Below are 12,434 nucleotides of genomic sequence, written 5' to 3'. Positions count from 1 at the left end.
GCGCTATACCCAATATAGGCCAGGACATGGGAGCACAGGAAAGTGGCGTTGGGAGCTCCCCCGTAATGAGAGACACCACCTTGCCTGACCGCCCACAACAGATTTCCAACTGCAATCGTTTTTAAGCTTTACCGGGTTTCCGTTCCTTTTTGTGCCTGTCGACGCTACGCGATATGATGATTGCGATAACGTACTGAATTGTGGAAGATGCAATGCCGGGAGCTTTTGGTGTGTAATGCGAGACCGGTTATCATGGGAGCTGTCCACGAGCGATGCGCTCGTTCTTTTGTTGAGTATAATTGCAACGTTATCAAAGTTTCTCGATGGTTGGTGTTTGGAAGGGATCATTGCGGCGCATGCCGCTTTGATTAGTTAGATAACAAATAGATGGAGGGGCTGCATGAACTGGTCAGCACGATTGGGGGCGGTTTCTATTGCCCCCTCTATCCTTCGCCTCGCGCAGGCGCTGCCCTTCCCCGTCACTCATCCTACCACTACCGCCAAATTATCACTATCCCAGTTGTCGTTTCTTGATGAGACACGGAACAAATGCGCATTGGATCACTACTTCGATCTCTTCGCGACGTTGGCCTATACGAACCTCCGCTTAACGATTTCCCGCCTGAGTGGTGATTCCTCTCACATGAATCCGCCTAATGGCCCTGCAAAGCTTCGAAGACGATCTTCTACGGAGATGGTTCCCAGCCAACACTGGAAACACATTAACGCCGTTTACTGAAAACGACATTCGCGGCATCACAGACGTCTTGACGCGATGTGCACGAGAACGTTGGAGTCTTGTCCCGAGATTGTATAGCCTTCTCCGAAAGATTGACCGGCTAGATGCGATAGACGCATTCATTGACAGCGACATCACGGATGTCCACTTTCCGTTCACGAAGAATACATTACCGGAAGCGCTACACGATCATTCGGCACGACTTCGATTCCTCGAGTTGCAGCACCTTGTCTACAACAAAGATGCACTTAATCTCGAACGACACGCACCCCATGGACACTTCAGCGATTCTACAGAGGTACCCTTGAAGAAGGTAGGAGAGCTTGGCAAGGGCGGATTCGGATTCGTCGACCGTGTCATTAGCACCATAAGTCATCAGGAGTACGCAAGAAAACTCATACCGAGAGGAAGAACCTTTAAGAAGGACAAGCAGGTCTTGAAAAGTTTCACAAATGAATTATCGAATCTCAAGCAATTGTCGCATAAGCACCTCGTCGAGCTGGTCGGCAGTTACACGGATAATAGATATGTGGCCCTTGTTATGCTTCCGGTTGCCGATACAAACCTACAGACGTTCCTAGAAAGGGCGCATCTTGACGAAGGATCTCGATCTTTCTTGAGACCTTTCTTTGGTTGTTTGACATCCGCACTATGTTACCTGCACGATAATCGCATTCGACACAAGGACATCAAACCCTCAAATGTACTAATTAAGGGCGATCAAGTATACTTTACCGACTTTGGAACAGCTCTTGATTGGTCCGATCGAGGCAGCAGCATAACATTGACGGCACCGCCCACAACCCCTCGATATTGCGCCCCTGAAGTTATCGCATACACTGAACGCAACTCATCATCTGATATCTGGTCATTCGGCTGCGTTTTCTTGGAGATGTGGACAGTGCTGAGATGCCACACGCTTGAGGATTTACGGATACACATGACCGCTAATGGTTCTGGCGCAAATGAGTACCATTCGAATCTCGAAGCCAATACAAAATGGATCGAAATCCTTCGATGCTCCCCAGGACCACCAAGTGATCTCATCCCGTCTACCTGGATTGAAAATATGCTGCAACGAAAGCCAACAGACCGTTGGAATATCCACACTCTTGACAACCATATCGGAGAGACTTGTGTTGACTCGTCCGTACAACACATGTTTAAAGGATTGTGCTGCCAGGAAAATGAGGACGATCTTTCTGGAGATTCGTGGTCCTTGTCAGAAGAAAGCGAAGACCAATCAATAGGTCCGTTGCACGCTCCGCAAACATCGGAATCAACAATAACAAAAATACCTTCCGAAATGCAAGATCCTGGTCAAGATATACAAACCATACTGCCAGGGAAATTGAGAATTTCAACTCCTCTGAGCAGAATGGACCATTTTGCTGAGACTGACAGCAGCTCTTTGATTGACCAGAGAGCTGCACGGTTCAAAGGTACATCAGAAGATTCGACTGACAATGTTTTCTTCGAGGGAGACGAACGTTCCGCGCCGGAACTCCCGTTTCCATACTTTGATGCTAGCATCTGGAAACCAGAGAGTGGTCTTGAGACGGAGATAGAGCATAATACTCTACCAAGCTCTGATTTGGTCGACGACACAGAAGCAATCGTAAATCATCCGAACGTATCGAGCACACCGGTACGTCATCCGGATGTTGCATTCGGGCAGGAATACTATCGTCCAACCGATGATGATGAGAGATCATATCTCCACGACGCCACTGGCAAGTTTGCTAGTCACACGCTCGTACTACAACAACTCAGTCCATACCAAGATGAAGCTGCTAAGAATTTTGAAGAGCACGCGTGTGCTTGCTTCTCTTGCGAAAATCCACTAGAGGTTTTCCGTCGACATGGCAAACTCTGCGCCGAGGGTTACCATCTTGCTAAGAGACTTCTCAAATTCGTTTCCAGATCCAGCCGCAGAGTGTACGGCCTTCGTATGATTGACGAGCAAACAGACACGAGAGGCACATCCAATCTCGATATGGTCTACTTACCGTCATATTATTACAATGTCAAACGTTTGTTGAAAGCCATCGAGTGCAGCAAGTGGTGCACCGGGAACTACGTTTTACTCCCCCATTACTGCAAGGATCCCGAGCACCGTTACTGGCAGGAGCTTTATCCCTGTCCTTGGTGTCATAAACCACTCGGATCAGAAACCAGAACGCTGGTCGGTAAAGGACAGCTGGTTCACGAGGAATGTCACCATTTCTTTGAGGGTTATACTGGGGATGAGAACAGCCAAGAGCCACAAGTACTGATTCACCGGACACCATCACCGAGGCATTCTGCATCTGTCAGTGAGCAGAGTAGCGCAAAAAAATCGGATGCAAGCTGTGCAGTGGGAGTAGGACTTCCCAGACTAGAAATCAATCAAGTGCGAGGCAGAGCACCACCCTCCAGCCAAGATATCTCTAAGTGCCATCGAGAAAGCAGTTTTGAGAATCTTGACCCTGCAAAGAGTTCAGTCCAACACCACACAGGAGACTCGAATCAAAGCAGTACAACATTCCTGAAACCAGAAAACCGTTCCACAATGAAAAAGCCTTTAGTGCCAAAGAGACAACAAAGTTTCGATTCGACGGGAGCTGAATCCAGTCTTTCGACGATGCCTGGAAAGCTCAAGAACTCTGTCTTTGGAAGCTTTGTAAATCGCCTTCTGGGTAGATCAATGAGCGATACAGACCCGGATCTGTTCGGCAAGCTTGAAGCACGGGACAGAGGACGTGAAGAGCCCCCGGCACACCATACGCCCGTAGCTATACCTCATGTTACGCTCAGAAATACCACGAAGCATAGACCAAACATCTCTTCCCCTCTCAAGAACACTGAGGAGCGCATAACGATCACCCCTTCCTCAAACAAGAAGAGAAACAGCAGTGAAACAACTGGTTCTGGCCAAGAGGGATTTCTCTTTAATAAATGGATATATCAATGATCTCAATAATGGATGAATGCTCCCCTTCGGGTTTTGCTAGAGCTAGTCTATCTTGGGTACTTGACTAGTTTTATATGATACTCCTGTTAATTTCTATCGATAGTCGCGATAGTCTTAAGCTATCAGGCTTTGAACATCTCTTGTCCAGCTGATAGCAATCGAAGCCTTATAATGCTGCGACCCGGGCCTACTTTGATGAAGACGAATCCCAATCCGCACGGTTTAGAATTGGAGTGCGACGATCCGACCAATCAGCGACCGCCCGTAAGGCATGACTTCACAACAATATCATCTTACCACCGCGATAGGTGTGCTTCAACATCACTCCTAGAAGCGGTGCGCAAGCATGACCTAGCGCAAAGATTTTATAATGCGGTAGCTCAAAACAAGGCATAATGCCGTCACAGATGCATATTGGTTCAGGCTGTGTGAAAACCGGTCAGCGCATCCCAACCTAGCACAGATACCTGACCTCTAAAGGCACGATCGGACCCGCCAATATGAATTGTGGAGGGCTTTTTTGGTAGAATGAAACTTCTATCACGATGAAAACGCCTAGCCACTACTGTTACCCAGGTCGTCGTGTTGGGCAGCTAGCCAACAGCCCATTCGCGAGGCTGGTGATATCACCTTAGCAATCAAGCCTCAAAACGCATAGCTGCCCGATGTTTCAGCCGCTTGGTTTAGTTATATTTCTACGTCCGTCCTTTGGTTTACGCATACGTCTACGTCGTACTTGTGGTTCAACAACTACACTCGGACTTGGAACACTGCCTTTGGTCCCATCAAGCTATGAATTGCCTAAAAGCTGGCTGTAGTACACCGAGGCACCATCCCGACAGCGATCAACAAAACTCCCCGTTCTGTGCTAATCATTGGTATTCCTGTCGCATTCTCGACTGTCCAAAGCAATCAAACTTCGCAGCAGGAACTCCGTATTGCCGAGCCCATGGCTGCCAAAATCCAGGCTGCTCGCAGCCCATGTCTGACGGGCGAACAGCCTGCGCGTATTATGTTTGCAGGATCACAACAACTACTTGTAGCGAGTTCGGGGCAGACTATTCTCAAGGTTGCTACTACTGCATCGCGCACACATGTGATGCGTCCGGTTGTTTGTGACCTACGCATAACAGGGGGGGGGGAGACATCTGACCAAATGTTCGCCTTGTGTTTACACCACCGTTGCGCCGCTCAAGGGTGTCCTCATCCCCACCGCGAATCGTCTGACCTATGCCACAACCACGCTCAATGTACCAAGTCGGGGTGCTCGGCTATCAAAAGCATAAACGAAAGGTTCTGTCTCGACCACAACAATACTTGCATTCATCTGAGTTGTCCAAACACACGGAAAGAGTACGGCCATTGGGACTGGTTCGACCCTGGAGTCCTTCGCAGTTGGAAACAATACTTCGTCCGAGACGGTCTCCGCGAGCATTGCGCGAATCACGAATGTGAAGCACCAGATTGTAGCGACATACAGGAGTACGCTCAAGGTCGAAGGTATTGTCATCAGCATGCCGCAGCCTCATCGATATATGCGGCAGATTAGGACAATCGCCTTGTTACATATACATGCAGATGAATCGTGCCTTCTCAGAGTAAAACCTCGCATTGGCTTGCCTCAACCCTATTTTACCAATACAGTCTTACTACGCGCAAGATCTCTTACGTCGCATTAACTTTTACCGCCCAGCCATCGTATGCGGCGAAGCAGGCGGCGTGGTCATACCAGCCCCAATCCCAACTGTATCACCATTACTACCGTCAACACCGTCCATCTCACACGTATGCAAATGAAACGCTCTCAGTACATCTTTGTTCTCTGAGAATTCCTTCCACGCGCTCTCGTCTCCTAGTATAACAGGCATCCTCGTCCGAACACACGCAATGATGGCTTTACGTAAGCCGCGATCGTTCTCCGGACACCTCTCGTGGTATATGTAAGTGGCGAGATCGACGATCATGAGCGCATTGTTGACGAAAGGGAGCCGGTCGATGATGGCTTCTGCAGCCTTGCGCTTGATGGCTTCGAGGTTGTACTGCTCAATTAGTTAGTGTCGCGGCCAGAAGAGTAAGAATCTGGCATGACACACTTTGTCCACGGCAATGAAAAGATCGATTAGTCGATTAAGCATATGCTCTTTTTCAATCGCCTTGCGGGGTATGAAGTTCGTGAAGATTCAACCGGTCGTAGGGTTGTAGATGCCATACATCTCATCGAGCAAAGACGATACGACTTGCGCTGATTCGGGTAGGACGACAGATTGCTGTACGGTTTCTCGAAACCCACCGCTGCATACCGCTTTGAAGTAGTTTGATTCTTTGCAAATCTTGATGCGATGCACCAGAAACTGGCTACCTCCTGCGAAAATAGTGAAGTCTGACCACTCATCTGTTTTGCGAAGGTGAGGCCACTCGGATGACTCGTTTTGAACCGCGATCCAAGGCTCCGTAGCGCGGCCGGTGAAGCCCTGCTGTTCCATGTCGAAGTCGGCCCTCATGAATGCTCCTTTTGGCGGAACTTCATAGGTGTAGAACTGATTGCCTGCTGCCATCATAATGTCTCCCAACATGTCCAGAAACGAGCGAGCGAGATCTGGCGAAGCAAACTCTAGGTCAAGCTGCAGATGCTGGAAGAGGACACAGAACTTCTTGCACTTCTCCCTCCAAGCTGCTGCGCGCGCACCCTCGGCTTGGAAGTACATTGCTGAATCTGTTTCGGGATCGCGTGGAAAGACCGCGGCATTGTAGGCATTATACCGGATGAACCCGAACTCTGCGTTCGCGCGATCCAAGAACAGGCTCGTAAAACCGGTAGTCTTTTGGTCTTTGCCGAAGGCGAATGATTGAAGAAGCCAAGTGAGTGGTTCTGGGTCTTCTGTGGAGATCCTGTGTGAGGGAGGCATGGTGTTGGCTGACATCAACGATTGATCTCGGTTCGCCGCGGTATATCGTGAAAGATCAACCTCACAGCCAGAGTTTGACGTGAGGAATAAGTGGTAAGCTTCCAGTCCAGTGTTGAGCAGAATAACGCTACCCCAGGTACGTTGTAGTGATGGAGATAGTAGTGTTGTGAGCATCGAGGAGTGAACGGTGATAGGTGATCGCCCTCAACTAAAACCATCACATGGTAACATACGGACCGATTGCAAGACTGTATTTTATATAACCATAGTACATACTCGTGATTAAATGACTACAGATCCGAGGTAGGATTGACCCGTCTCTGCACGAAAGTGCCGACCACTTTCGGGATGTAGTTTGGAAAGCTGTCATAGATTTGCTGCAGGATACCCCAGCTCTGCTCGCCTTCTGTGGAGTAAGGTACTGTCTCAGCAAGCCCAGAGGTGTTGAAAAAGTGATACAGCAGTGACTGTTCCTCCGTCGACTTTGCTTTGATGACCGAGAGGTCAAGCCCCTGTGCATCAAGGAACCTTGCGTTACCGACTGAGGCAAAAACGAGTGGCGCATTGCTATTAACAGCATATACTCTTGCAGCCGCCAGGTTTATCTCGAGAGATTCGAAGGGCTCTGCTTGAGGATCCGCTGCATCCGGTGTGTCTCCAGCGATGTTAGTATGGAAGCACTTTATGCGTACAAGGTCGACTCACATGGCCACGAGGCAAGATGTAGTGCCTCAGCTTGCGCTTGGACATTGAATGTCATTGCTGGATGGAAGTGCTCCCAGCACTCCAATATTCCCCAACGGCCATACGGTGTTGCTATGACCTGCAAGTCCGAGGTAACGCCATCTGACCATATTGTTCGTTCGCCACCCGAAGGACGTAGCTTGTGTCCCACGAAGAAGCTGCCGGTAGGTGTGATGAGGGCTTGACCCATGTCTATGTTGCCATTCTGTCTGTGAGAAAACGCAGGTGCTATATATGTCTGATATTCCATCACTGCTTTGACAAGAGCTTTCCAGTGAGTGGAGTTGATTTCGAGCGAGTTTTAGACGTAGTTGGGTAGCCAAGGCTTCATCGTGACATTGTCCGCCATACCCGTTGGATATCTGAGACTTCAGTGTCAGCTGAATATCTCATCACGAAGAAAATGATGTGAGCAGCCCAAGTTTGTATAGAACGTCGGGCGCGTGGTTGTTAAGAAATATATAGCGGAAGACCATGTTCAGGAGCTCTTGGGGTAGGTTACGCAGACATTCGAGAAACCTGCGCTGTGACAACGAAATACGTCCTGCACCGCGCTTCCTACATGTTGTCAGTGATTGTCGTTCATCCGAATAGTATCTCAACGTACTCTCGCTGCTTCCCGCCGGGTTTGACATTGCGACGCGGCATCTCTTGTTCTGTGGCAAAGGTTGTTGTTGTGAGTAAATAAACACCAAAGTGGAAACGAACAGGTTCTTCCAAGTATAAGATTACCAAACACCGAATCGCGGTCGCGTGTGTCGTATGGCTCACTTATGTAAACAACTTAACGCGGTGGACGAGCGCGAGAAAGCATTACAAACGGCCTACAAGCCCCACGATTCTGGCATAGAATGAAAGAGCTGATCACCTTCTTTTTCACCAAAGAAGCGCGTCTATGTCGAAGAGGTAGAGACACATTAGAGGTTTTGTGTTATGTGCACTGGCATAAAGCAACAATGAACACGCGTGTGGCGATATTGGATTCTCAGAGTACCCGTGCTGATCTACCAGAATAACGACCAAAGTAGGTGCTGAAAAAGGTACCCGAAGACGATTCCTCTTCCTCGATCATTGGACAAGTCCAACAAACCAATGAAAAGGATGGGCGGCTCCCTGGTAACAGGTACACTTCGTTCATTGTGGCTGCCGCCCAGCGCCACGAGCTGGCCTCCCGAAAGGCACTTGGTGGTGTGTCGAAGATTCTCAGCAGTGAGGTGGTCAGCCTCCCGAGTTGCCCCCGTGTTGAATCAGACTCTCTGCCGGCGAGCCCATCAGTCAGTCATATCGTCCAATGTACCTGGACTAGTGACTTTCGCCCACGTAAGGCAGCAAAACTCGCGGGAAACTTTTGATAAGATTAAAGAATGATAAGAATACGCGAGCCTGGCTGACGGAGTTGTGTCATTGCCGTCGAAGTGGCTCTGCGCATGGTGCATTGCAAAGAGATCAGAAAAGAGGAGAGTGTAATGGCCAGGAAACGTGAAAGAAAAGCGAGTGGGGGATGGCGGTCGTTGTCAGCCCTGTCCGAGCTAGATCTGGGAGTTTGTTGGACGTCGCGTTGGCCGTTCTATTTTTCTGCGTTGAGGAGTGGGTGGAGTGTAGAAGAGAGAACGGTTTGTGGCAGAGAATCAAAGAATACATACTGGGTGTGGCTTGGTGCAGCTACTTCACCAGCGGTAGCGAGCGCAGCTAGCGTTGGAGGAAAGAGGAAGGTGAAGGTGGAAGGCGGCCAATGAGCGGACGAGTCGCCCCACAGTGTCCGCGACATCACCGCACGTTCAAGTAAGGAAATTGGATTGAGCACCAAGCCTGATATCTTGAGCTTCTCTGATGATATCGCACTCAACTTAAGATCCAAAGGCGCATGCTGAACCTCTGAAAGCACCTGCCGGTTGTCAGTTATCGTTACCACTTTGAAGATGCCTGGTCGCTTTTCCAAGCACCCCTGTCGTCACTCGTAACACGCGCATATGTAGTGCCTTCGGCTCGAGCGCATGACGGTAACTAACAGTTCCTTTGCCATGTGTGATGTACTGGAATCCAACCATTGTGAGTTTGGGAGCACACGATCTTTGATGCTCTCAAAACAGACAACACGACTGAGCGTGCGCTATGTACGAGATATCCGGCGTGGGTTCTATAAGGCAGGTTTGCGACGACACCCACTCCGGTGTCCCTCGCACGAATCATCCTCGTAGTGCAAAAAATTCCCACTTCGCATTGTGAGCACAACAAAACGATGTGGCGCATTGCGGTTGAACTTGATCACTCAACATCTTTGACTCACTTCTCGATCCACTCGTCAAGGCCATGAACAATGGATTGAGCCCGCTTTTGACAGCAGTACGATTTTTCACAGTCGTGCCGACTCACTTTTGCGATGCGGCGTTGACGAACGGGACGACACTGCAGCCACGTCGGCTCATCGCATGAAGGTCAATGCACCAACGCAAACAAACATGCGCTCCATGGATATACGGCTTCAATTCAGACTTTCACCCGGAGAACAAGTTAAAGAGTATGTGGGCTATCAAATGCGCATCTTCTGTCCAGCCTCCGAAAGCTCACCGCTGCCATAATAAACATCAGTCGATGTGACTTCTGAGCTCCTCTCAGCTCCCCCAGCATGGGACCTCTTACATCGAAAATGTTCCAAGACAGGAGTTGTAAGTCAGCCCAACCTCGACCAACCTCCCAGACTTCGCCGCTATCACAGGAATACGTGATTCATTGTAACCATAACTGGTGCACAACTGGCGAGGGTCGACATGATGCTCATAACATCTCGCCATCTGAGCAGCTCCGAGATGCGTGAATGTTATTTCATTCGCACCTGCCAATTCTGACCAGCTCTCTCCACTTGTAGTAATCGATGTCCTCAAATCTTCTCCGTTATCCCCATCACTACCCCACGATCGCGACCGTTCCTCATTTCCGGAAGTAACGCCCATGGCTTCGAAACGTTCCGACAATCTCACAGCTCGTATTTCTTTGCGCCCGGCGCCAGAAAGAGATAACCGAATGGGACGTCCGACACGTGTCACAAAGACCACCATGTCGTCACGACGACCGGACTCCAAGGCGTCGGCCAAGAACAACGCAGGAGCGGCGCGAAGGGCGAAGGAGCGTAGGAACAACCCTTCGGGCCAAGCTTCAGGTCCAGCTCCTCCAGTGCCATCTTCACATCATAGTGAAGATGGCACATCGCCCTTGGATGACGAGACTAGTCTCCCAGGATGTGGCGCAGAGATCATCGCCTTCGGTCCTTCCTATCCAATATCGCTATCATTATCGTTCTTTCGCGAACCACGACTTTCGCTCTTGCCGGCATCATGTGTCATTCTTCCTCAGGGCTGGTACCGTGCTAGAGATGAGAATGATTCAACATATTTCTACACCGTCTGCGGCAAGGCGCAATGGGCTCGACCAACCCAGCCTGCAAGTATGGCGGCATCGAGTGAATGTACGAGGGAAGCGCAAACCGCCGCATCCTTGTCAAGTGACATCGTACACCCCGGAGAGATGATTGTTCTGCCGGAATCTTCGTGCAGCTACCAAAGCAACAAAGAACTAGCAGCACATAAGGATAAAGATGGAGATGACAATGCCGTTGAAGAGAGGGACAATTGCGAAGTTGGGGAGGAGAAGGAGGACGGTGAGATAGACGAAGAGGTAGAGGACAAGTCGGAAATTGCCCACAAAGGCAAGGGAAAGGAACAAGCGAGAGCCGCTGAAGATCACGACATAAGCGCGTACAAGGGAAAAGGCAAGGAGAAAGGGCTGGAAGAAGAAGACAAAGACGAAAGCGAGGAGACCGGAGACAGCGAACGCAAAAGCATCTCGTTGGCCGCTAATCTAAAGCGTAAGCACATCTCGTTGGCCGATTACCAAAAGCGCAAGCGAGTTCCGAGCGTACAGGAATCTGGACTTCAAGATGTTCGAGGCATCTCTGCACAGCGCACAGTCAAATACTCCCGTTCGGATACCAACAATACCATTTCTCACGACAAGAAACATGATAACGTATCATCCACCATAAATCGACTGTCCGTTCTTGGCCGCAGGAATGCTTCTGAATCGCCACCTCTCGCCCGCCGTGACAAACGGGTTCGTTTCGATTCCGCCACGAAGACAGGAAGACGAACTAGACCTTGTTACTTTTGGAATGAGGGGGACTGCAGGAATTTGAGCGACTGTCGCTACCCTCACGTATGCAGTGGCTGCGGTAGTCGCCTCCACACTCGCACTCGGTGTGAGGGTAGCAAGGGTTATGGGATTGCTCAACCTACCAGTTTGCGGAGCCAGCCTCGACCACCCTCTTCTAGAAAGCCGCTTACGCCTTCTCCGCCGAGGGAAAGCTTGGGCTCTAAAAGTAGTAGGAAGGATGTATATGGTCGGCGGTAGTTTGAGTAGAAAGCGTCTTTGAAGTGCATTCGGTTGTTAGATTGAAGCTATTAGAGTCGTGACTTATTGCTCGATGTATCTTCAAATCCCGCAGCGAAGGGAAGGTCTTTGTGTGCCTCAAGTAATAGTGGAGGTCAGCGGCACGCAAAGTGTACAACGCTATACCTGCTCATATCTATAGTACTAAACAGAGATATGAACTTCAAGACAATCGCGCCTGCCTATTCGCTAATGACGAGTCTTCGCATCGCTCTATCTTGGCAATATCTTCAGGACTGAGTGTGTTTGGCTGCTTTGTTCTTGGACCAAGAGGTCCTCCCGTCGACACTGCACGACAAACCATGCATGGCACCAGACCCTCATGCAGCGCAGTATCATTCTCAACCAGTGAAAAATGAGCCGATATCGTGCCGATGATCTAGCTTGTCTTGTCACGTTTGTCTACCAGTGATGTTTGTGCCCGCACCTCCGCATCCTCCTTGCACATTGTGAGAAGGCGTGACTACAGACAATAGTACTTGCTTCACATTACAAAACATAGTAAGAGGTAGCTTGTATATCTATGCGATAAACATAAGTAGTAAAAGGAATAATTCTTACTCTTCCTCTCATAAGCAAAGCTCGCTTTATAAGTAGCTATAGCGCGCCTTATTTTCTTGAAAAGTGCATGCGTCTTGCGTTGTGGAAT

General features: G+C 49.6%; 4 protein-coding genes across 4 annotated transcripts; 2 read left to right on the top strand and 2 right to left on the bottom strand.

The window, feature by feature from the left end:
- Positions 1-656: 656 nt before the first annotated feature.
- Positions 657-3,692, top strand: AA0111_g10918 (hypothetical protein; the record flags this gene model as incomplete). The annotated part of the gene is made up of 1 exon (XM_028644724.1): positions 657-3,692. One exon carries the CDS (start codon positions 657-659, stop codon positions 3,690-3,692), a length of 3,036 nt encoding a protein of 1,011 aa, XP_028501505.1.
- Positions 3,693-5,374: 1,682 nt separating this feature from the next.
- AA0111_g10917 (hypothetical protein) lies at positions 5,375-6,598 on the bottom strand (the record flags this gene model as incomplete). The annotated part of the gene is made up of 2 exons (XM_028644723.1): positions 5,375-5,731; positions 5,993-6,598. The coding sequence occupies 2 exons, from the start codon at positions 6,596-6,598 to the stop codon at positions 5,375-5,377; spliced, it is 963 nt and encodes a 320-aa protein (XP_028501500.1).
- Positions 6,599-6,888: 290 nt separating this feature from the next.
- AA0111_g10916 (hypothetical protein) lies at positions 6,889-7,532 on the bottom strand (the record flags this gene model as incomplete). The annotated part of the gene is made up of 2 exons (XM_028644722.1): positions 6,889-7,253; positions 7,304-7,532. 2 exons carry the CDS (start codon positions 7,530-7,532, stop codon positions 6,889-6,891), a joined length of 594 nt encoding a protein of 197 aa, XP_028501499.1.
- Positions 7,533-10,396: 2,864 nt separating this feature from the next.
- Positions 10,397-11,712, top strand: AA0111_g10915 (hypothetical protein; the record flags this gene model as incomplete). Its single annotated transcript, XM_028644721.1, has 2 exons — positions 10,397-11,449; positions 11,668-11,712. 2 exons carry the CDS (start codon positions 10,397-10,399, stop codon positions 11,710-11,712), a joined length of 1,098 nt encoding a protein of 365 aa, XP_028501498.1.
- Between the last annotated feature and the right edge of the window lie 722 nt (positions 11,713-12,434).

Source organism: Alternaria arborescens (genome assembly GCF_004154835.1).
Source record: "Alternaria arborescens strain FERA 675 chromosome Unknown contig_41, whole genome shotgun sequence".
Taxonomy (NCBI): domain Eukaryota; kingdom Fungi; phylum Ascomycota; class Dothideomycetes; order Pleosporales; family Pleosporaceae; genus Alternaria; species Alternaria arborescens.
Note: the sequence above shows the minus strand (reverse complement) of the source record. Positions and strands in the feature narration are given on the sequence as shown.